Genomic DNA, 22,431 nt, shown 5'->3' on the forward strand with positions numbered 1-22,431 from the left:
ATTGATGACTCCTGTATGAACAAGAATCCACAAATTTTTGTCCAGTAAATTCTCTAGAATAAGAATATCTTTCTCCATAATACCATTAGCCAACATCTACAGTAACATGATTAGTAAGATCCATATAATGATTCATGGCTAAAAAACAAACTAACTAAAGGACATTGGCTATTAAGAAGGCAAATATATTATGTCACATGGGAAAGAAAATACATTTGTCAAGCCATTTCGTGGGGTCTTTAAAGAGCAGATACTAACGTAAAATGAGAGCACTAAATATTCAACATAATAGCGAACTTGTTTACACACACACACACACACACACACACACACACACACACACACACACACAAATATAATATCCATAGCATGCTGCAAGTGGTAGTGAACACAATTTGTAAAGAACGTGTGAGTGAAGTGGGTCGTTTAACACTCTCTTCCTCTCTATACACAACATAACATCATAGACAACCATGTCATTCAGACCTCAACCTGTCAATGTCAACATTGTGAATACTATTTAATAATTCTATTCAGATTTGGATAGCAGTTGCAAACTAGATCTAATAGTATTTAAATACTTTAATAATTCAGGCTTGAAAGGAAAAAGTAATCAAGACAAAAAAAAAATCAACCACAGCAATGTGCGAACATTCTGTAACAGGCTGTTAGGGTTGCATGTTACATGCACGTTAGCATGCTGCAAACTTCTCTGTGTAAACACACTCACATACATGCATGCTGCAAACAGATTATATACCTTCATGATTCAGTTGCTGAGATGAAAACAAGAAGAGAAACCAGATGAGTTAAGACAATAAGATGTTAATGTTATGATGAGGCGATTAGCTTTTTAAAATGGGTAAAAGACACATAAACCACTGCTGCACACTATTTCAATGTTTAAAAAAAAAAAGAAAAAAACATGATAAACATCAGAAACTAAACAGTGAGTGTTTCAGATGTGTTTGTGTGCCTACATTGTCTCCTTCACTGCGTAGCTTCCAGAAAGGCTGGATGTAGAACCAGGAGCCCTCATTTCCCGAAGGGTCCAGAGAAACACGCATGGCGTTCTTCTCCAGCAGGGCCGGCAGACGCTTATTCACCGTCAGGTACTTATTACTCTTAATATGGAGCAGCTGAAAATGCAAGGATAGTGTATTAAAAATACTGTAACACAAAGATTACCGGTCAAAAGTTTAGGGTCAGCACAAGCAGCACAACGGATTTCAACTTTGCTAACAATAATAAATGTTTCTTGACCATCAAACCAGCAAATCAGAATGATTTCTGAAGGATCATGTGACATGGAGTAATGATGCTGAAAATTCAACTTTGCCATCACAGGAATCAATTTCATTTTAAAATATATTAAAATAGAAAATCATTATTTTAAATTGTATTCATATTTCACAATATTTCTGTTTTCTGTATTTTTGATCAAATAAATACAGTCTTGGTGAGCATAAGAAATGACTTTTCGAAACATGTAAAAAAAAAAAAAACCCTGATATGTTCCAACCCCACACTTATGAACAGTCATATTAGTTAATACAGTATGGATTTAGAAAATGTAAGTGGGCGTGATATGGATGTAGACACAATGTAAGTGGGAGACTAAATAAGCTGCAACATAGACCAGACATTATTCAGCAGTAAGTCTGGCTATGTGAGACTATAATCTGACAATAAACTCAAAGTGAAACACAAGGCCACTGGCACATGGATTTAGCTCCATAATCATGACTTCACAAATCATTAGCTTTGAAAGCAACAGCGGAAGTCAAAAGAAGGGAAGCGGTGCTCAATGCAGAGCCAAATGACATCATGGGTTGAGCCTGACCCAGTCCAGCTCCTCCTCTGTGGATCTAATGGGTGGAGGGATAGAGTTATGGGTAGGGTTATGGTGTGGTTGGATCTTCTAGCTCCACCCATTACGCCCCAAATTACATCCAGAAAGGGGGAGCTCTCAGCAGCCTCTCAAAGAAGGGGTCCTTTGGGTCAAATAAGTTTGGTAAAATGTCTGAAACTATGGCTTTGGTGAAAGCTCATAGAAACATTTAGACTGAAGTGACCAATCAAACAGACCTTTCTTTCTATTGGTTCGGGAGCTGTATATCACCCACGCTGTCAAACGCATATTTGGCCCTTGAGCAGTGCACTAGCAGCCTTGGCAACAGTGTGAAAACAAACAGAGCGTTCTCAATGTCCAGCCAAAAGTGTAAAAAAACAAACAAAAAAAACATTTGTTGATAAGACGGAAGCTTGACTGTACCTGTATAACCCGACTGTATTTGACAACCTCTCCCAGCAATTTCTTGTTCTCAGTGTCATTTTGTTTCTGCTCCAGTTCCGCAGCATGCTGCAAAATGTAGGAGAAAGGACAGCAAACTATAATTAGCAATGTCAAAATGCCATTCTATTGCATAATCAGTGATTTTAAAGAACTAAGATGCATATCTACTGTCTGCAGCCTGTTCTACCTGTAATTTCTTGAAGAGATCTCCCTGTGAGTTGTTCCCATGTTTTCCCTGTTTTGCTTTCCAGAACTGTCTCTGTGCAGAGTACCTATTCATAGGACACACCTTGAAGAGACAATCTAGACAACAGAAAGAACAATTATTGTACTAGCTGCTGAAGATTTCTGTATACACATGATGTATGTGTGTGTGTGTGTGTGTGTGTGTGTGTGTGTGTGTGTTATATATATATAATATATATAAAAATTAATGGAGACATTTATACATATTTATATAGTTTATTTATATATACTATATAAATCATTCATTCACACACACACACACACACACACACACACACACACATATATATATATATATATATATATATATATATATATATATATATATATATATACGCATACTGTATATAAACACACACACCCACCCACACACACACGCATATAAATTATATTAAATAGAAATAAAACTGACATAGAAATAAAACCAAATTGTGTCTATTCCAAAAAAGGTATAAGTAAAATATAAAGGGTAAAGTCTGATTTTAAAAAGACTTAAGGAAACATTTTAAACAGAATAAGACCTCTCACTTGGATTTATACACATGCTCATTGACATTGAGATTAGATGAATCACCACATAAACCATTATATTATCGTTGGTCACTGTAAAAGGAATCAACACAATCAGAAATTTCGCAAGAGGCCATAAGATTTCCCAACACGTTTCGCATTGGGTTGACGAGTTTTAGCGCATTGACCACCAGAAAGCTGCTTAGTTTGAATGTGACTTACACATAAAGTAAGCTTTACACATCGCTACACTATTGTCAATAGACCTGAAATTAAACTTACGGGTACTTTATTATCCGAGGGGCTGATTTTTATTTAAAAATACAAATTTGACATTTTTGTTATGAAAATGTTATATGAAAGTCATTAAAAGCATATTTTACCCTCAATTATCATTAGACTATTAGACTATGACAAGGCTGTTACATTCAAAAGCACAGTATGCTTGTATCGACTCGTACTGAGCCTCTTGTTTCAACAAAGCCCTCCAGCACAAGAGGAAAATAAGAGTTTACAGTTTGTGCTATTCTGATTCGTGTAAAGTCTACCAAATTGCACTTGAGGAACAACACTGTTTACCCACCTCAGCTTACAATTGTAGTCATTAAGCAACAGCCAGGCACCCTACTGAGATCTCACTATAAAGCTGAAGACGTGGGGCGCAGACAGACTGCGTGGCCTTGGCATGAGCAAAGATTCAGTGTGTAGGAGGCTGTTATCGCTCAAGGGCCGAGTAATTAATCAGTGGCTGAGCACTGAGCAGGTGTTAAGAAACACAGACACAGGAAGCTACAGCTACATATTTATATTGTTTGGTGTTGGGATTTATTTTGCCTGCCACTTTTATGAATACACTGCAGTGGAACTAAGCAAAAGTAGCGACGCTAACTTTATAAATAAACAAATGATTGATTGATTTAACAGTTCATTGGCTTGTAATGGCGCTAATATGTTAGCATTGGGGCATTTAAGGTGACTGTTGTCGAACTGACTCACCTCTAAACTTTTTCGGTGGGTTTGTAAGATCCCCAGCCTCAGGCTGCACCACACATCTGTCATCCACCAAACTGAGAAGGAAAATATGACAACTTATTAGTATTCATTCATTGAATGATTCAATGTCAACAATTTCCTTAAAATAGAAAATTACTAACAAAACTAAATAGTTTTGTAGCTTTGTTCAAACAAGCAGAAAACCTCAGATTTTTTGAAAACATACAGTACATGGGTTGACCCTTCAGAGGATAAGCAGTTTGGGGAATGGATGAATATATGGTTTAAACTTCGAAAACATATTTTATTAGAATGGGTCTCGGGCTGAGTCCATTGTTCCTGCGTCCAAGTCCATTTATTTACACCATTCCCTCAATAACGTCCCTCAGTCTCGTTCATTCGGATGTACGTCATTACCCTTGATCACTTGGAATCCTCAATGGAGCTGATTTATTACAGTTTTTTTCCCTTATGAGTTTGTTTTACACACCATTGTATATGTATGCTTGGGCTGTTGGAGAAAATATAGAAAAATTACACAAAATGAAAATAACAATACAATAAACTATAACTGTGTATAAAACAGTCAGCTGAACCTCTTCCACTCTACTTGCCCGTGGGCAGGGCGGGGCCTAGAGCTACGTAATTATATTTACACTTAATTTTTTACGGTTTCTGGAGATATCATCCCAAATATGGTATCATTTTAAATCTTAAAATCTCATCTTTACACAGAATATAATGACATTTGTGTTTATGGAACACAAAGAATTAATCTAAAGCTTAAAAATACAATCGACACAAAATTGCTCCTCCCCCAAATAGCAATGCACAAATATGAATATGTTTTCCTACGTATTTCACAAAACATAAAAGTCATATATCAAAAGAAAGCTCTCATTCTCAGAAATGTGACTGTGTAGTTTGTTTTATTGTTTTAACATCATAGTTCAAATTATCTTCAAAATATTTCACAATATTACTGTTTTAACTAAATAAATGCAGCTTTGGTGAGCGTAATACACTTGTTTCAAAAACATAAAAAAAATAAAATTACCAATCCTGATCTTTTGAATGGAACTATCTGAAGCTAATGTCCAAATACATTCATTTTTGCTCTCTTACCTCAAGACATTTGTTTGAACACTGGAAAAATGCCTCAGTCAATTATGTTCTCTTAGGCACCTTTCTCCAAGTTATGTTAGAGATGTGGCAAAATTTCCATCAGATATTGAACAAGTGGATCAGATTACATTACTTGTAAAATGAAAGTGTAGAAAATCAGTCCTAAAGTTCAGATTTGAAAACCAAGTCAGATTTGCGTTCAGTCGGTTCAAACTTAAAACAAAGTCAATAAGTCCAGCATCATTTACTGAAGTCTCGCTGTGGACACTGACTGGTCTAAAAGAGATTTTCAGAAATGTTTCAATGCTTATGAGTGCAACTGCCATGCATAAACTCAAAGAGTGGAAGTAAGATCCTCTGGGGATTCTGAAGCACATCAGAAAGTACATGGTAGACGAAAAATGAGCAACTTGACAATTCAGGTTTTATTATGAAGAAATTAGTAGGCTTAGTAGTATATCAAAGCAAACAGTTTCCTCCCACGAGGACTCAATTGACAATGCTTCTATAATCCTAAATCAACAAACTATTCAACTCTCTTTGAATGCAGAACATATTTGCCCACTCTATTGTCAATGCAAACCCATACAATTTAAATTACACACTATCCTGTCACAGGCACTCATAACAGAATAAGGTTACAGAAATGTTGAAATCTTTCAGAATATGATTTTATTTAGTTTATCATCAACAATTTACCAGAGATTTGAGGGGAAATTTAACTGACGAGCCTCTTCTTAAACATAAAGAGGGTTTTTGTGAAAGCTTGGGTCAACTTTAGATTAAGAAGGAAGCTGCAGTGCTCTTTGTAGGCCTGATAAACATACTAACACCCAAGCTTTCCTCAGTGTTATAGTTAAAACTAAAAATAGGCAATAACTTATCAACGACAGCTCAAGGTTTTCTTAATTATAGCCCTTGACTCAGCTCGGCTATCTTGTGAACACAGATCTGTAAATAAATACTTAAGCAATAAAATGCAGAAGTTCACTCCACTGCGCTGAACTGACCGCATGGGTGTGTATAGACTCTTAAAGGTTACATGTTGTGTTGTCACAGTAAAATTAAGTTGCTTATTGAATTAATTTGCTGTTTAATCTGAATTTATGAATATGCTAAATGCTTCATGAATCAAACCAGCACTACAACATCAAGCTAATCTTCCTTCCTTACAATGGCAGAAGACACAAAAAAGGGATGAATGGTGTGAGGTTACGCAAAACAGAACATTTGAAGGAAGTGCCACACAGAAAGGCTGTTTTCGGATTACTTTTCACCTGTTACTCTCTCAAGCTCATACCCCAGAGCTGGATGACAGTAGTGTTTCCCCAACCTTTTTGTACCTCACGTACCCTTTCATCAACAACAAATTAGAAATGTGCTCCTTTAAACTGATAACAAGTATGAATCATCAAGTGAAACTCATTATTTATGTAAATGAAAAGACTATGGCCCGATTTCAGGGCTTCAATTAGGGTATTTAATAGCTTTTATAAACGTACCTTAGAACAAAACATTACAGGGGCACTGACATAAGGATATGTCAGAGCAAGTTGCTTTCAGTTAAAACAGCTCAAACATGCATTCTAGTCCAGGACTAGGCTTAAAGGGATAGTTCACCCAAAAATCTAAATTATCCCATGATTTACTCACCCTCAACCATCCTAGGTGTATTTGACTATCTTCTTTCAGACAAACACAATCAGATTAAAAAATATCATGGCTCTTCCAAGCTTTATAATGGTAGTGAATGGGAACCAATATTTTGAAGCCCAAACAAAGTGCATGCATTCATCATAAAAGTAATCCATTTGACTCCAGGGGGTGAATAAAGGCCTTCTGCAAATAAATTGAAAAGCGATGAGCTTTTGTAAGAAAAATATCCATATTTATAACTTTGTTAACTAAAATAACTAGCTTCCAGCAGACGGCCTATGCAAGTCAGCTTATGACAAAAGAGTAACTTCTGACGCAATGTTTGACGTAGGATGTAGGAGTAGCATAAGCTTAAACCTAAACGCCTCTCGGTTCAAACAAATGGGGCTGAACAAACAAAAGCTCCTCTTATATCGAAATCCTCCGTCATTTTTCCTTTAAAATCCTCGTTTTGGACTTCTTGTTTTGTTTTGCTCTCTCCTCTCTGCACTTCCATGTTCATCACTTCTCACCGGAGCTTACGCTTCGCCGACGTCCTACGTCACGCGCTGGAATACGATATATTCAAAATATTGGGTCCCATTCACTACCATTATAAAGCTTGGAAGAGCCAGAATATGTTTTTAGGGTGAGGGTTTATATATGAGGGTGAGTAAATCATGGGATAATTTTCATTTTTGGGGGAACTATCCCTTTAAGCCTTGTCTGTGAAACCAGGGGTATATTATGTGGCAGGCCAGCATATTAGTAAAATATGTACAATAAGCCCATAAAGTGTGGGAAAAGCTGTTCTATTTAATCATCGCAGGTATACAAAGAGTTCATCATTCATATTTTATAAGCATTGATGCACTTAAAAACATTTTGAATTATTTTCTTTAATTATATTTCTAAAAAAAATTTTTTAATTACTATTAGTTTCCGTGCTTTGAGAAAGAATAAAGAGCACTGAACAATGTAGCATTGTGAAAAAGAAAGAAGACCATTCAACTCAATGTATGAATTTCCTTCTACAGTAAGAAGTAAATTCTCTTGAATGACAAAGTTGCAAAGACCAGATTTTCAGGTCTATAACATCAAGTAACAGCAAGTTGCTCTCTGACAGCTAAGTGTTTCTCCCAGAATTTGAGAGCATTTTCATGATAGTTATTTTTGTTTTAAATAAAGTTATGATATAAGCATTTTATTGAAATTTCATAAATCTCATCACTAATTTAAAAAAAAAAATCACATAAAAAAACTAATACTTGCCTAACTAACATAAGTAAAATACAAAAAACAAGTAAACAGTCAGTGATAAAATAGGAACAAAGAAAATAATTACAAGCAACAGGACAAAAAACTACAATAGAACAAAGACACAAATGAAATAGACCTACCTGAAAAACTTTAAGCACTAGAAATAAAAGACTACAATAGAACTTTAAGAGTAAATGCACTAATCTCAAATGCTATACTGATACAGTACACAAGCACTTTCTTTCTCAAACATTTATGTTCACTTAAGACATAAACGTGTTTATGAGAATACTCGCAAAGGCAGGCATTTTGATATGTAAGCATGTGTATTTGACAGTTCAAGCCCAGTAAGGCGGTAAAAAGAATTCTAGGCGCCAAGTTCAGTACTCACGCGCTGTATGGTATGCACTCATGGTATGAGCGCAACCACAACAGAGACGATAGTCCAAAATCTCAACTGGTTGACAAATTTCTACCTGTTAATCATGTCGACTACCGGTATATCACCCGCACTCTAAAAGAAAGATGGTTCTTTAAAGGTTCTTTACACGTAATAATAGTTATATTTAGTACCGTCAAAGAGTATAGAAGACCAAGAGGCGAAACTCTGTTGTGTTATGGGTAACAGTCTGTAGATGGCGCTGCGGAGGCGCGTCCGCCATTATGGACTGAAAGCTGCTGAAATCGTTAGCGCCAGTCAATGGCAAAATCCATTTTAGTACTGTTAATGTGTGCACTTGCTTGATTGCACATCTTTTTTGTACCTTTCCGCCTGTAATAGGACATTCACAGATTGTTTTTGTTCTTGCCATTGAAATGTTCACTGTGTGCACTTTCACTGAAGATGTTGAAAAAACAAGTTGTTAATATTTTTGTGATATTCTATGTAAAATATTAACTGTCTTTATAAATGTTCATTTATAATTTTATTTATTTATTTTTCCAAATCATATATATGATGTTCACTAATTTGAAAAAACATTTGAAAAAATATCTTATTACTTATATCTAATTACTGTGTGTATGCCTATAGCCTATATTATTTCATGAATTTCGTTAGTCATATAACAAGGAAAATGCATAACAGAACATAAATATTGATAGATTAAAGTTTTGCAGTAATTTTATAATTGTATCTTTGCAAACCGTAAGTGGTAGGCTAATGAAGCCGATTCGGTGGGGGACATACCCTTACGAAAAAGTACTATAGGAATCCTATAGTATTTTGGGACAAAATATTATAGTAATCTTATAGGAATACTATAGTAATTTGGGACATACTACAGAAGTAAGATAAGACTACTATATAAATACTATAGCAGCTTTAAAATATTATCGAGGTATTACAGAACATCACAGTATGTTATGTTCTGTTATGTTCTGTAATACCTCTATAATATCCTAGAGCCGCTATACTATTTCTATAGTAGTCTTATAGTACTTCTATAGTAATATTTTGTCCCAAAATACTATTTTCCTAAGGGTAATTAGGCCATGCATAACCAACACATAGACGTATATTTTCTGTCATTTAACGTCATTTAACGTCGGTCATCCTCATTAATGTATTTTAAATTGTTTTCATATTTAGATATGACGGCCAGAAAAAAATAAGTTATGTTAAGTTTTTGTTATGTTAAGTTTTTCAGTGCCATTGACTCCCATTATTTTTCGGCGTTTTCCTTCAGTTTTCAGTCCATAATGGCGGCCGCGCCGTCACGTCATGGGGGCAACTGTTGCTATGGAGCGTTCTATTGAGTTTCGCCTCTTGGGCTTCTATACTCTTTGGTACCGTATCATCTTGAAGAACCCTTTGCTGAAATGGTTCTTTGTGTTAAGAGTTTAGGGTTCTTTATTCCCGCCTTTTTGGGTTTCAAATCTGTAACTGTCAAAACCTCCTCATTACTGATTTTCTGGAGCTCAGCTATACACATACTGTCAACATACTTTCAACAATAAATTATTAATTTCTTAAAATGTCTATAAAATATAACTTTAAAAATTGTAACAATCATTTCCTAACAATCATGTCTTTTTCTCTTTTTAGTTAACAGAACATGTAAGTGTGAGCAGCTCTGATCAGTTAAGGATACTCATCTTCTCTTCACCACAAAGTAAGTAACAGAGATATGGAATTTATGATCCATATTGTTTGATTTTTTTTAATTATGGCTTTATGCCTAAACATACCCATTCACAAAAAAATAAAAATAAAAAAAAAACATTAAAGCTATACCATGACTTTATATCACCTTTTCCTGTTAACATGGTAAAGGGCTCATTCTGTCCATTTTTGCTCATTTTGGCCTTCATGAACATAATTGTTTTTACATAATCAAATGAAAGAGACACAATGTAACGCTAAACTCAACTGTGTATTTCAGATGCTGTCACGTATAACCTCATCATCTGCAGAGAGAAACTGCCACTCAGAATACACACATAATGAAGGCTGTAAAGACATCATAGGGGATTTGTGAAGATATTTCATTGGAACTTGGTCCTAATTACATCTATATCATGTTCAGTGTCAATTGTTATTTATTAATGTATTTAGCTATCCTCTGTTGTTAGAGCACCGTAATTTTTGCTACAATCTGCCATGTCAATCAAGAATAAAAGTACCTAATTGACACAACATGCTGTTTTTTTTTTTAAATGTAAAACCAATATAGGAGGCAATAGTCCAGTCATTTTATGAAAAAAGGTTGAACAAATTGCAACAGAAGCAAACTCAACTGATTTTGTATCCTCATTATGTCCTGAGTAAGGAAAAAAAAGTCCCGAATATAGCCTATTCATTCTGTTTCTTACGTGAATAGGGTAAAAAAAATTAACCTTTAGATATCACCATGAAAATTACTGAGTTGATTATTACTTACATCAAGACAAACAAAAATTGTATTATAAGTTTTTTGAAATTGTTTGTTAACATGGACAAACGGTGCATAATCTAATTATGTATGTGCTAATTTGCATAAAAACCACAACAGATCTAAACATTGGGTCTAGCCATGTGAAAAAGTCTTGTTGAATCTTGTTGACACAACAGTAAAAGACTTAATGTTAAGGTCTGAATGGAACCCATTTAGGCTGCCCATGAGCATTAATACATAGAGGCAGGAAGAAGTACTTTAAACCAGCCTTTATTAATTATTATTGCAGAGATGGGGTTTGGGGCTGGGACCGTGGGACTGTTTCTGGGGAATCACTTTTTATTTTACTTACCTTTTGTCTTCTGCATTCTCCTTACCATTGTCTCCTGTTCTTCCCTCAGACTCGTCCCCCAGAAACAGTCCCACGGACCCAGCCCCAAACCCAATCTCTTAAAAATTAATAAAGGCTGGTTTCTAAAGTACTTCTTCCTGCCTATATGTATTAATGCTCATGGGTAAACTAAATGGGTTCCATTCAGACCTTAACATCAAGTATTTTACTGTTATATGTCAACAAGATTCAACAAGACATTTTCACCTGGCTAGACCCAATGATCTGTGGTATTTATGCAAATTAGGACATAGATTATGCACCGTTTGTCCATGTTAACAAACAATTTTAAAAACTTGTAATACATTTTTTGTTTGTATTGATGCAAGTAATCAACTCAGTAATTTTCATGGTGATATCTAAATGTTAAAATTTTTACCCTATTCACATAAGACAAGAATGCATAGGCGTATGAATAGGCTATATTTGGGTCTTTTTCTAAACTTTCCCCTAATGGGATTCTTCAGGACTTTTTTTTTTCCTTACTCATGACATATTGAGGATACAAAATCAGTTGAGTTTGCTTCTGTTGCAATTTGTTCAAGGTTGACCCCCAAAATGACTGGACTACAACAAGATAAGACCAGGCAGATATGCCCTAAAAAAAAACCCCACAATATTAAAATAATAATAGTAATATTAATAATAATAATATGAAGATACTAATATTAATGAAAATAAATATAATTGAAAAGGTTATTTATAACACCATTAAAGGTGCATTAAGCAACTTTTCATGTTAAAAATACCCGTTTTCTAACCCATACATGCTTAAACAATTGCCTGATGGGCTGAATGAGCCCTTCTCTGATCACTGAGATTGTCTCTATAATCCTGTAAAGTAAAATAAATAAGAGGGATTCGGGCCGGAATTTTAGACTGGGCGTGACGTCATGCGCGTTCACGGCACGCTCACCTGGCTATGTCTGGCAGGTTTGTGTATATTCGCCGCCATTCTCCGTAGAAGATGGATTCTAAGAGACCGGCTTGTAGTTCATTTCAAACACCAACGCAAACTCCACGTAAGATAAAAAAAAGAAAACTTTTGTCCGTGAGCGTGCACACTTCTGGTTGCAGTTTCGCTTGCCGCCAGAGGGGGCATAGTTCTGCAAAAACTCAGAGACTTGCGCAATGCACCTTTAAGGTCCTATATCACTTTTAAAGCATGGTTCTAAAAAGGGTTCTATTTAGCACCAAGAAGGGTTATATTGTTACAAGCCGAATAACACTAATTTGGTACTGTTTTGAACCATTGTTCTTAAGAGTGAACCTCTAATAAGGACTATGAAAAACCTCAGAGGGAAATATGAGGAATTGTATGCAATTTATCAAAAATGCTTTATTAAAATCTGTCTATCCTCACATTAACCTTTAGGTATGTCTGCATTTAATAACAATCCCTTATAATTAATAATTATATATATATATATATATATAAAAAATAAAAAAAACACAGAGCTACCAAGCCACCACAGAAAGAGCCACTCCACCAAATGATGACTAAGCCAATAAGTGCTGCAAATGGATATTTTTATAGTGACAAATTGTTTTATTGGCTTTGCCTGCACACTTCCTCATCTTCCTGTGTATCTGTATAGGTGTATTAAACAAAGACATTAAGTACATTAATAGGATGTGTTTTAGAAAGGGGGGCAGAAAACAGGAAAGGTGCTAACGGTCTAGTTTTACATGCTCATAAATGAGTAACAGAGTGCTTCTTGTTCTCTTTAAAACTGTTTGACAGCCAGCAATCTTCAAAAGACACAACAAAGTACAGCAAGTTAAACATGAACCAAATGCAAGCCTGACCGGCAGTGTTCAAACATGCTAATTATAGCTCCATTACTTGATAACATGAGTGAAGGAGTTAGACCTTGCCAAAATGACCAAAATGATCATTCTTTGCTACAAGTGAAGCATGTTATAACAAATCCTATTCTTTTACTTAAAAGAGAAGCTGTGTGTTTTTTGTATGTAAGAAATTGAGACTAAAATAAACTACATTTGCTTTTACGATCTTGAACTGATACAGTATACAGAACTAAACCACCCACATTATTGTGCTTTTAACCAAACTACTTTCAAATTATGGTCATAAATGTTTATTGTGTTGAATTTTAACCAATGAAGCCTCTTATCAGTATTTCCTCTGGGTTTCCAGTACATCACAACGAGTCCTTAGACAAGCCTTTCTAATTTAAGTCTATTTAACAACGTCCATTATATCTCTACAAACCCATGACAGCCTGGGAAATAATCCAAAATCGCCTTGTTTAGGATCAGATTCAGAAGAAAGGCTTTGGCTATGTTCGGCATAGAGTACAAGTGTACTACTGAATACTGCAGTTTATACAACTGCCAAGTTTGCAAAATAGTTCGAAAAACAATTGGCGATATGCAAACAGAAAAACAGTAGTTTGTTTAATTTGTAAAACATGTCTTTTGGCAGTCTGATCAAATAATGTTCCATTTTACTCAAATAACGTGTCAAATAACGAATAATCATCACAGTAGAAAGTTAAATCAAACACATTGCATTCTGGGTTTTTCACTCCCATAATGTGAAAAAGTGGCCACCAACATTTTCAGCGGCCTTGGTTTCTAAATATTTTTCCCTTATGGTTTTCATAAAAGTATTTTTTTAAGAGTTATAAGTCATGAACCAAAGTAAACCAACAAGCTATGAGGTGAATCACAACATGACAAACTTTGATTTGAAGCAAAAAAAGTACTTGAAAATCAGACAAAAAGACAAAAGGTGTAAGACTGTGTACTTAAAGTTAGGGTAGGTAATCCTGTTCAGAAACACTTTTTTTTTTATACTGGGTGAAATGGTCCTTCCATCCTGATAGTAGTCAATACATTATGTGTTCAGAAAAAGAAATTAAAAAAATCAGACCTCTGTAGCAGCTGTAGGACAGTAAAAACTCTGACCAATCACTGCCATTCGGTGCGAATGTAAAGAACCAATCAGATGCCTTCATGTCTCGTGCCCGAGCCCCACTGCGCGCGCTGCCCTGCGTGCACTCATCACATGTCACCGTTCTCGGAAACATTCAGCTCACTACACCGAGTAAGCAGGAGTTTGCGGCACAATGGAAGAGAAAATGCAACAAAATCTACCAATGTCAGCTTTGCTGGTAACTACTCGCCCTGATAAAAGGCCTAAAAAAAGAAAATCGGAGGCAGAAAAGGCTGCAACGAAACAGGCACTGGATAAAGCCAGAGCACAAACTCGCATCAACATTGCAGCATTTGAACGGTGGAGACAACTGAGGGAGCTGAAAAGCGATGCCGAGGTTGCGTTCTTTCTGCTGAACAGGTAATTATTAGTTTTGCTTCGGGGGGATTTGTTATTTCTATGATATATGTTACGTTAAGCAACGTAGCTACTTTTGTAGCTAGTATTAGCACAATGCTAACATTAGCTTCTCTGTCGGTGTAAGCCAGTTGCGTTACAGGTCTGCTTATCTGAATTTTAGGACATGACATTTTGAACATATTGCACAGCCATAGTCGCAAGTGTCTGCATTATAATTGTGAAAAATGACATTAATATATTGCTTATAAACGGGACAACTGTGGTGAAGGGGACATTTGTGTTTTGTTAGCTACGAGAAAAAATGTTTGTTACTGTGTGAAATGGAAACAAAGGTGTGTTGTCATTCATTGTGTGTCTTTGAGATGCAGTAATTATTGTCAGATGTGTAATTGTGATATTCTTCCTAAAGGTAAATCACTGCCAAAGGAGTAGATCACCACAGCAGACGACGCCTCATGCAAAGCCTGACCTGTCAGCCATCCCTGGACACTCCTTTTCTTATATATATTTATTTCTTATTTATTATATGTAAATACAGATTGTTTATGACAATCAAAAGCAGCGAAAGTACAGATACTTGTGTAAAAAAGTATTTCTCTTAGGTCTCTCTTGTTCGTTTTTTTTTTTTTTTTTAAATAAAACAAAAAGTGTTATACCACATTCATTGTCATTATTCATTTAGCATGTAAGGAGGTAAGAAAAGCAATAGCTCGTTTATGCTGAAATGGTAAAGGAAAGGCATTTATTGTTTCAAAATATTTATTCCAACATGACAAAAATACTCGGCTTTCCTGTGACCTGCAGCTGACTCCGACTGTGGATGCGCGTTCATGTTTGTGGGGGCGTAGCTTTGGACTGAGTACTGACGGGAGGGGGTGGAGCTTAGAAGAGGTGCCGCTTTCAAATCTCGCTAGCTCTCCCAACATTGCCTACTATAGCTTTAACGGCTTTAATAAAGGATAGAACTACAATCCCATGAAGCATTGTGAATGACATTATTAAATTAAAAATGGTGATCTTAAATGTAGAAACAAAATTTCACATTTATTGCAAAATATACATATATAAATATTTAAAGGGATAGTTCAGCCTAAGTCATCATTTACTCACCCTGGTGTTGTACTAATGCCAGAATGCCCTTCTTTCTTTTTCTTTCTTTCTTTCTTTCTTTCTTTCTTTCTTTCTTTTTTTCTTTTTCAGACCACAAGAGGAGAATTAGTTTTAAATGTCCCGCTCGCACGTCCATATAATGGCAGTGAATGGCGACCAACACATATCTCTACAAACGCAATTTGATGAGGTAAACCGTAAAAAGTTGCCACCAACGCGCATGTAAACAGTTTCCAGATCAGGTTTTTGTGTCACGTTCTGCTTTGTAACTTCGCAAAACATTAGCAAACCATAGTAAATCTCACAATATTATTTAGAGCAGTTTGTCTCGATCCAAACAAAATCACACACAGCATAACATGATGCGTAGATCTTGAGAAAATCCTCACGGAGTGACATGAAATGCTGCTTGGCTAAAGCTGCAGGACTTCTGGGATCTTAGACTGTTTTACAGCTGAAGCACGCTTGGATTGGACTGACAGGGTCTTGATGTCCCGTGTGACATAGTATAGGAGCGCACAGCTGAAACAGCGCTGGAAGACAAGGCCGGATTTACCACAAACTGATTAGCATAGGTATTTAAGTAAGACAGTGGTAACGTGTGTTAGCCAGTTAGCAGGAGACCTACACAAAATGAAACTCTATGGAGTTCAAAACTAAGTATTTTGAACTCCATCTTCCAAGAGCAAGTGGTTTGCGAATCCTGCATTGAACTCTGAGATTTGAGAAGCAGTCGTCAGTAAAATAAAGGGAACACAGCAAAAGTTTAGGATTATACTGCTATGATATCGTGGTAAAGATGAACTTGATGAACCACTGATTCTTCACATACTCATTCTTGGGCAGTGAAAATAAAACTGGCTTTACAGTCACATTGTAGAGCACAGCGTCTTCTCAACATGATGCTATCCAGCATCCACAGGGATCAGCTGTAGTGTTTGAGGGGTTTCAAGGTTTCCCTGGTGTCGGCAATATGCTAATGTTTCATCTTGACGTCACAACGAAATGGCTTATGACTCATTTGAAAAACGATTCATTTCATTGTCGACTCTTACTTTTGAAAGAAAATAACTTTATATACGGTGCACTTTAAGATTTAAAACTTTGCAGGATGTTTTCATTCACTTAGGCCTCGTTTATACTGCAGGTCTTGAGCAGATTTCGCTTTTGTCCATCCGTACAAGAACCCCCTTTAATCATGTGCAGCATTTCAGATAGTATGTCAAGTGTAAATACATGAATCGGATATGGGTCACAATTGAAAGAACGTGTAAACGGACGGTCAAAAAAATCGGATATAGGCAACAAATCAGAATTGGGCATCAAGACCTGCAGTGTAAACGAGGTCCATCCGTCCCTTTGCAGATGTGCGTCGGGGTTGCTCTCATCATTAAACTGCGGAGACGTTGCCTAATGCCTCAGAAAATCCAATCTGCCTTGCCTAATGCCTAATGAATAAAACTGCCTTGCCTAATGTTGCATCACAGTAAAAAAAATAAAATTGATGTAATTGATTGTGACAGTGAATAAAGAATATGCTTATATACATGGACTCAAGTCACTTTTTTGGAATTTATTAAATTCAATAGCATTCATATAAAATATAAATAATAAAATAGTACTGTTTTATACTGTAAAAATAAGTCGCAGTAAAGGCATAATACTGTAAAATTAAATTGCGGTATGGGCATCTTACTGTAAAATGAAATTGCAGTAAGGGCATCTTACTGTAAAATTAAATTGCGGTAAGGGCATCATACTGTAAAATTAAATTGCGGTATGGCATCATACTGTAAAATTAAATTGCGGTAAGGGCATCTTACTGTAAAATTAAATTGCAGTAAGGCCATCATACTGTAAAATGAAATTGCAGTAAGGGCATCTTACTGTAAAATTAACTTGCGGTAAGGGCATCATACTGTAAAATTAAACTGCGGTAAGGGCATCATACTGTAAAATTAAATTGCAGTAAGGCCATCATACTGTAAAATTAAATTGCGGTAAGGGCATCATACCGTAAAACATATTTATAAGTAAGCTACTGTAAAGGAAATAGTGCTGCCAGTAAGTTACAGCAAAAATACGATAAAAAGTCTAACAGTGCATTTATAGATCTCCTTTGCTGTCAGAGTTAACATTACAAGAAATGGAGTTGGTGAAAGTGGTTTTGTTTTAAAGTAAAGAAAAACCCACAGCTTCCTTTTACTGTTTCTAAAAATTAAGATGCTTTGTTAGTTTGGGCCACGAGCCTACGAGGGGGGAGGAGGGCCTCCAAGATTTTGTGCCCAGGGGCCTCTGCTTTCTAAATCAGTGCCTGCTGGAAGATCATCACAAACTAAACCAAACTTATTTTATGACCTGCCATATGTACTTTCTAATAGTCATCATGTCAAGCATGAGTAAATAACAAAATAAATCAATAAATTGCAACACCTTTTTCTGGGATTGTCTGTTAAGTAAATAAGTACTATTTTCATGAAAATTGTAAAGGTTTCCTATCAAATGAGAAATCATGTAAATGCCTTCAGGGTGTAAGGGGTTAACAGTGACAGTCAACATAGATCTTACATATCAATATAAAGCTTAAATTAATTGTTATCGGACGATCATGATGACATGAAATCAGTAGTCGGTATCAGCTGTGAAAATTATGATCGGAGCGTCCCTAACAAAAAAAGTATCTGTGTACATGAACATGTAACGCCTTTTTAAAAAATGTAAAAACTTTTGTGGTCAGAAAAAGAAAGAAAGGCATGTCATTAGAACAACACCAGGGTGAGTGAATTATGATATTTTTCGTTTTAGGGTAAACTATCCCTTTGAGTAGTTTGAGAGAGTGCTTAGAGACACTGACTAAATCATTCACAGTGTTTCATGGGAGGGAGTGGGTGCTAGGTCTGTCTTTAAAGGTTTAGAAGTGAAACTCCCCTTTTATGGAGAAAATTAATGGGATTTTTATTTTTTTTCAGAACCCAACTGTTGCACTCTAATGCAGTGTTCTGTACTGTACATTTTAGCAGATGTAGTAGGTCATCTGAGGTCTATGCACAAATTCTACATACTGTACTGTGCACAGTATTCATAAATTGCAGAGACAGTAAGAATAGTATGTTAATATCCTATCCTCAACAAACGCTGCCTGTCTCAAAATATGGAACAATATGACTGGATAAAAATACAACAAAAGACCTAACAAAAACTGGAATATTAACTATGCACCACAACACTGGAAACATGCAGTCTGACAGCTTACTTTGACACAAAGAATGTGTGAACTATGTGCATTTCAGAATTTGTGCTCTCAAACAAAACCTCTGTGGTTACATTTGAATCATATGCTATCATAGCAGGAAATTGAAAAACGACACATGAAGTTTTACAAATATGAATACTCCAAAACCACTAAACAGCTCTGTCATGAATTGTGAAAAGTGACAGAGAAGTGACAGTTGCTGCAATCCATCTGATGCAATGCTGCAAAATCTACTAATGAATATTTGAGCAAAGAAAATCTTATTGTGACCACAGTGAGCGTCATTTGTTCTGCACCTTAATTGCTTGATGAGTCACTGCACAACAATGCAAAAGTGATTCCACACAACCCCCAAGCAGATGTGTTCCTACATGACCACGTGAAAATCGAATGAAATTCTTCTTATACAGTGTAGTCTCAGAAACGGTCAAATTAAAATTGAGTTCCAGTGTTTTTGGATTTAAATGTACTATTTTTTGTCCACGCATACTAATTCTGTCTGGTGTCTGGCACATCCTAATTAATATCTTTACTCTGAACTACAGTATGATGTTGATAAGACTCCATGTCTGCAGTATGTGTTTGTTGTCATATTGTTTTATTTGCTATACTTTGTAAAAAGCACTAACTGAAACAGTTTCGATAAAGTGAACATTTTAATCATGATTATTAGTAGGCCAATCGCATGACAGCAGGTAACGTGAAATGAAAAATGGCGGCACCCATTAGGTGGTGATCCGCTCCATGTAAAATAAAACAGATTTTTCTAGAAGAAAGATATGCCTGGAGTCTTCATGCATTTTGTGTGCATAACTGCAATGATATTTCTCTCAAATGTGCAGTTCATTTTCCCATGTGTAAAATGGGATTTTTAAATTAAAAAATGACCAAAAAAGGCCAACATTGTTGTATTAGTATTGGTGTGTAAACTAACAGCAAACTTTGCATTCCTGTTCATGATTTGCATTATTGCTTTTGAAGCAATGCTGTAACTGCACTGGCCTTCAGTGTGTACTCAAATCACTTCCTACTTCCACTAAACAAACTTCATCTGACATCTGAAATATCTTTGAAATTGTATTGGATGTTTTTTTTAATATTTTACTATTGCATATTTGGGAAACATAATCACACCAGTAGCTACATCTGAATAAAATGTATAACTGCAATGTTTAGTCATTTTTAAGACTAATAAAATAACCATTGGAAGGCAACTTACCCTAAAGTACTGATAAATCCATTGACAGTTCCCTCCGCGTACAGAGACACGATATCCCCAATGTGAAGGAAACTGGACCTGTGTTCCGACATATCTTCAAATGTTTCAGAAGACTTTCTGATACTTTAACTACTCTGATACAGCGCGTTGTGGTGTCCAGTCGACTCAATGTCTCAATCCACTTGTTCCTGCGCTTTGACAGTAACGCATTTTAATCCAGCCGCCCAGAGAAGAGATGCGACTTTTGAGTTTTGATTCCTCTAACTGTCGCGTTTCTTCATGTTTTCAACTTCTTCCTGTGAAACAAACGAGGCTTTTTCTCACCAATATGCCACTCGAGTGGGAGGAGACTCACCCTCTGTCCCGTGAAATCAAGGAAGTGATGCTGCCTGTCTTTTGCTGTGGTATGCACAATGCAACTCACTAACAAAAAGTGAGAATGCAACTTGTGTGTTTGTGCAGTCGCGCATGCATTGTGTCGGTGAGGAGGTGCAAAATAAGTTTCTCCTCAAACTTTTTCATTTTATTAATAACTTCAAATAATTCCGTAATGCTTATATGTAGGCTATTCGCGAAAAAGCCTAGAGCATTTCATATTTAATATAATATCGGTAGATGAATGAAAAGGCATTATTTGTTTTGTTTTTAATTATTAAAAATTTTTAATTATGCAAGCATGCAACATTTAGCAAAAAATAAATAAATTCATAATATTGCTTGCCAATAAACAATAAATTGAGATGTTTGATTGTTTATTTGACGCCTTTTCGTGCTATTTGGGGAAAACAGAGAAAAGTTCCTTACCAGATATAGCAAATGAATATTGGTAAAATACTTCTGAATATATTAAATGAGATAACCTATTTAAAGGAGCCACTCTTAAAGGTCAGATAAAGTGTCAAAGTTTCTTTAAATAATCTAGGCCATGTTTGCATAATCACAGCACCCACTGTGTGCTTATCAGACGTTCAGTAATAATATTTATGATTAGGCCTAATGGTTCTATTTAATATTTATTCAGGTGTAATTTGTTGAACAAAGTGAATAGATGACCAAATGTTTTATCTGTTTCCATTATGAGCTTTTTTTATATATATTTATATATTATATGTTTCTATATACTGTAATAGCATAATACCTTATAGCCTACATTATATTTTTTAACATAATAGAATTTCTTACTAAATGTATTGTACACATTTTTTTAAAAAATTATTTTATTATTATTTTTATGTAATTTTACTCTCTTTTAGGGTGACTTTTAACATCTGTCCGGGGACTGCAGATGAAAAATAGCCTTCTGGCTAACTCTGGCATATTGGCAGAAATGTTTATTAATATGCACTGTCCCTGTAATAATAAATAAATAAATAAATAAACATTGTATGCTCGATCTAGATGTCTTAAACATGAATTCACCCGACCTCAGGTTTGGTTAAACTCGCCTGCACTGCCATCTAGTGTCATTTGGAATGAAATAAACAAAATAAAGCCACATGGTCACATGTTTTCTTGGTTTTTACTGAATTTTGGTTTTATAATCTAATTAATACAACCACATAATGTAATGTAAAAAAAGTCTATTTTTAAAATTGTACGTGTGGAACTTTGAATTGTGACCTAGATGAGAGAGATGATACTAATGACTGAAATTCCCCATATTTTCAAATAAATGTATAGGTGTAATTGTATTTAATTAACTATATAGCTAGGTTCTTTACTGACAAAAATCTTTTTTCATTACCTTTATCATTACTTAGAATTCTGTGAATTCTATGACGTTCTTAAAAACAAGAAAAATATCAACTTTTTAATTAGGCTACTGAATTAATATTTAAATAATTAACGAATCACCTTTTAGATAATAGGTTTTTCAAAACATAAATCATCATGAATTACAAGGACATTTCTAACAGTTTTTTTTAACTAGATTTTACCATTTATAATATCAGTCATCCTTATTTGTCAATGACAATAATACACCGTCCAATAAATAAATAAATAAATAAATAAAGGTTGAGAATAACAACCTGGCTGATCTCAGCATCAACCCTATCACGTGGTCACTAGAAGGAAAACTAAGATGCTTGACATTTGCTCACAGTTTCCATGAGGTTAAAGCTCATGTGTGACTGACTACGTCTACGACATCTAACCTGGATGCACGGTACCTGTCATTTACTTACTTACCTATC

General features: G+C 35.4%; 1 protein-coding gene across 1 annotated transcript in view; it reads right to left on the reverse strand.

Moving 5' to 3' along the window:
• The window catches only part of itpr2 (inositol 1,4,5-trisphosphate receptor, type 2), a 101,006-nt gene extending 80,403 nt beyond the window's left edge, over positions 1-20,603 (reverse strand). The window contains exons 1-5 of the mRNA XM_081372617.1: positions 20,237-20,603; positions 4,049-4,119; positions 2,484-2,599; positions 2,276-2,362; positions 981-1,139 (exon numbers count right to left, since the gene is read on the reverse strand). Coding sequence (XP_081228743.1) covers positions 981-1,139; positions 2,276-2,362; positions 2,484-2,599; positions 4,049-4,119; positions 20,237-20,328 — 525 coding nt within the window. The 5' untranslated portion in view covers positions 20,329-20,603. The remainder of the gene's footprint in view (positions 1-980; positions 1,140-2,275; positions 2,363-2,483; positions 2,600-4,048; positions 4,120-20,236) is intronic.
• Between the last annotated feature and the right edge of the window lie 1,828 nt (positions 20,604-22,431).

This window comes from Scardinius erythrophthalmus, assembly GCF_964197995.2.
Source record: "Scardinius erythrophthalmus genome assembly, chromosome: 8".
NCBI classification, from domain to species: domain Eukaryota; kingdom Metazoa; phylum Chordata; class Actinopteri; order Cypriniformes; family Leuciscidae; genus Scardinius; species Scardinius erythrophthalmus.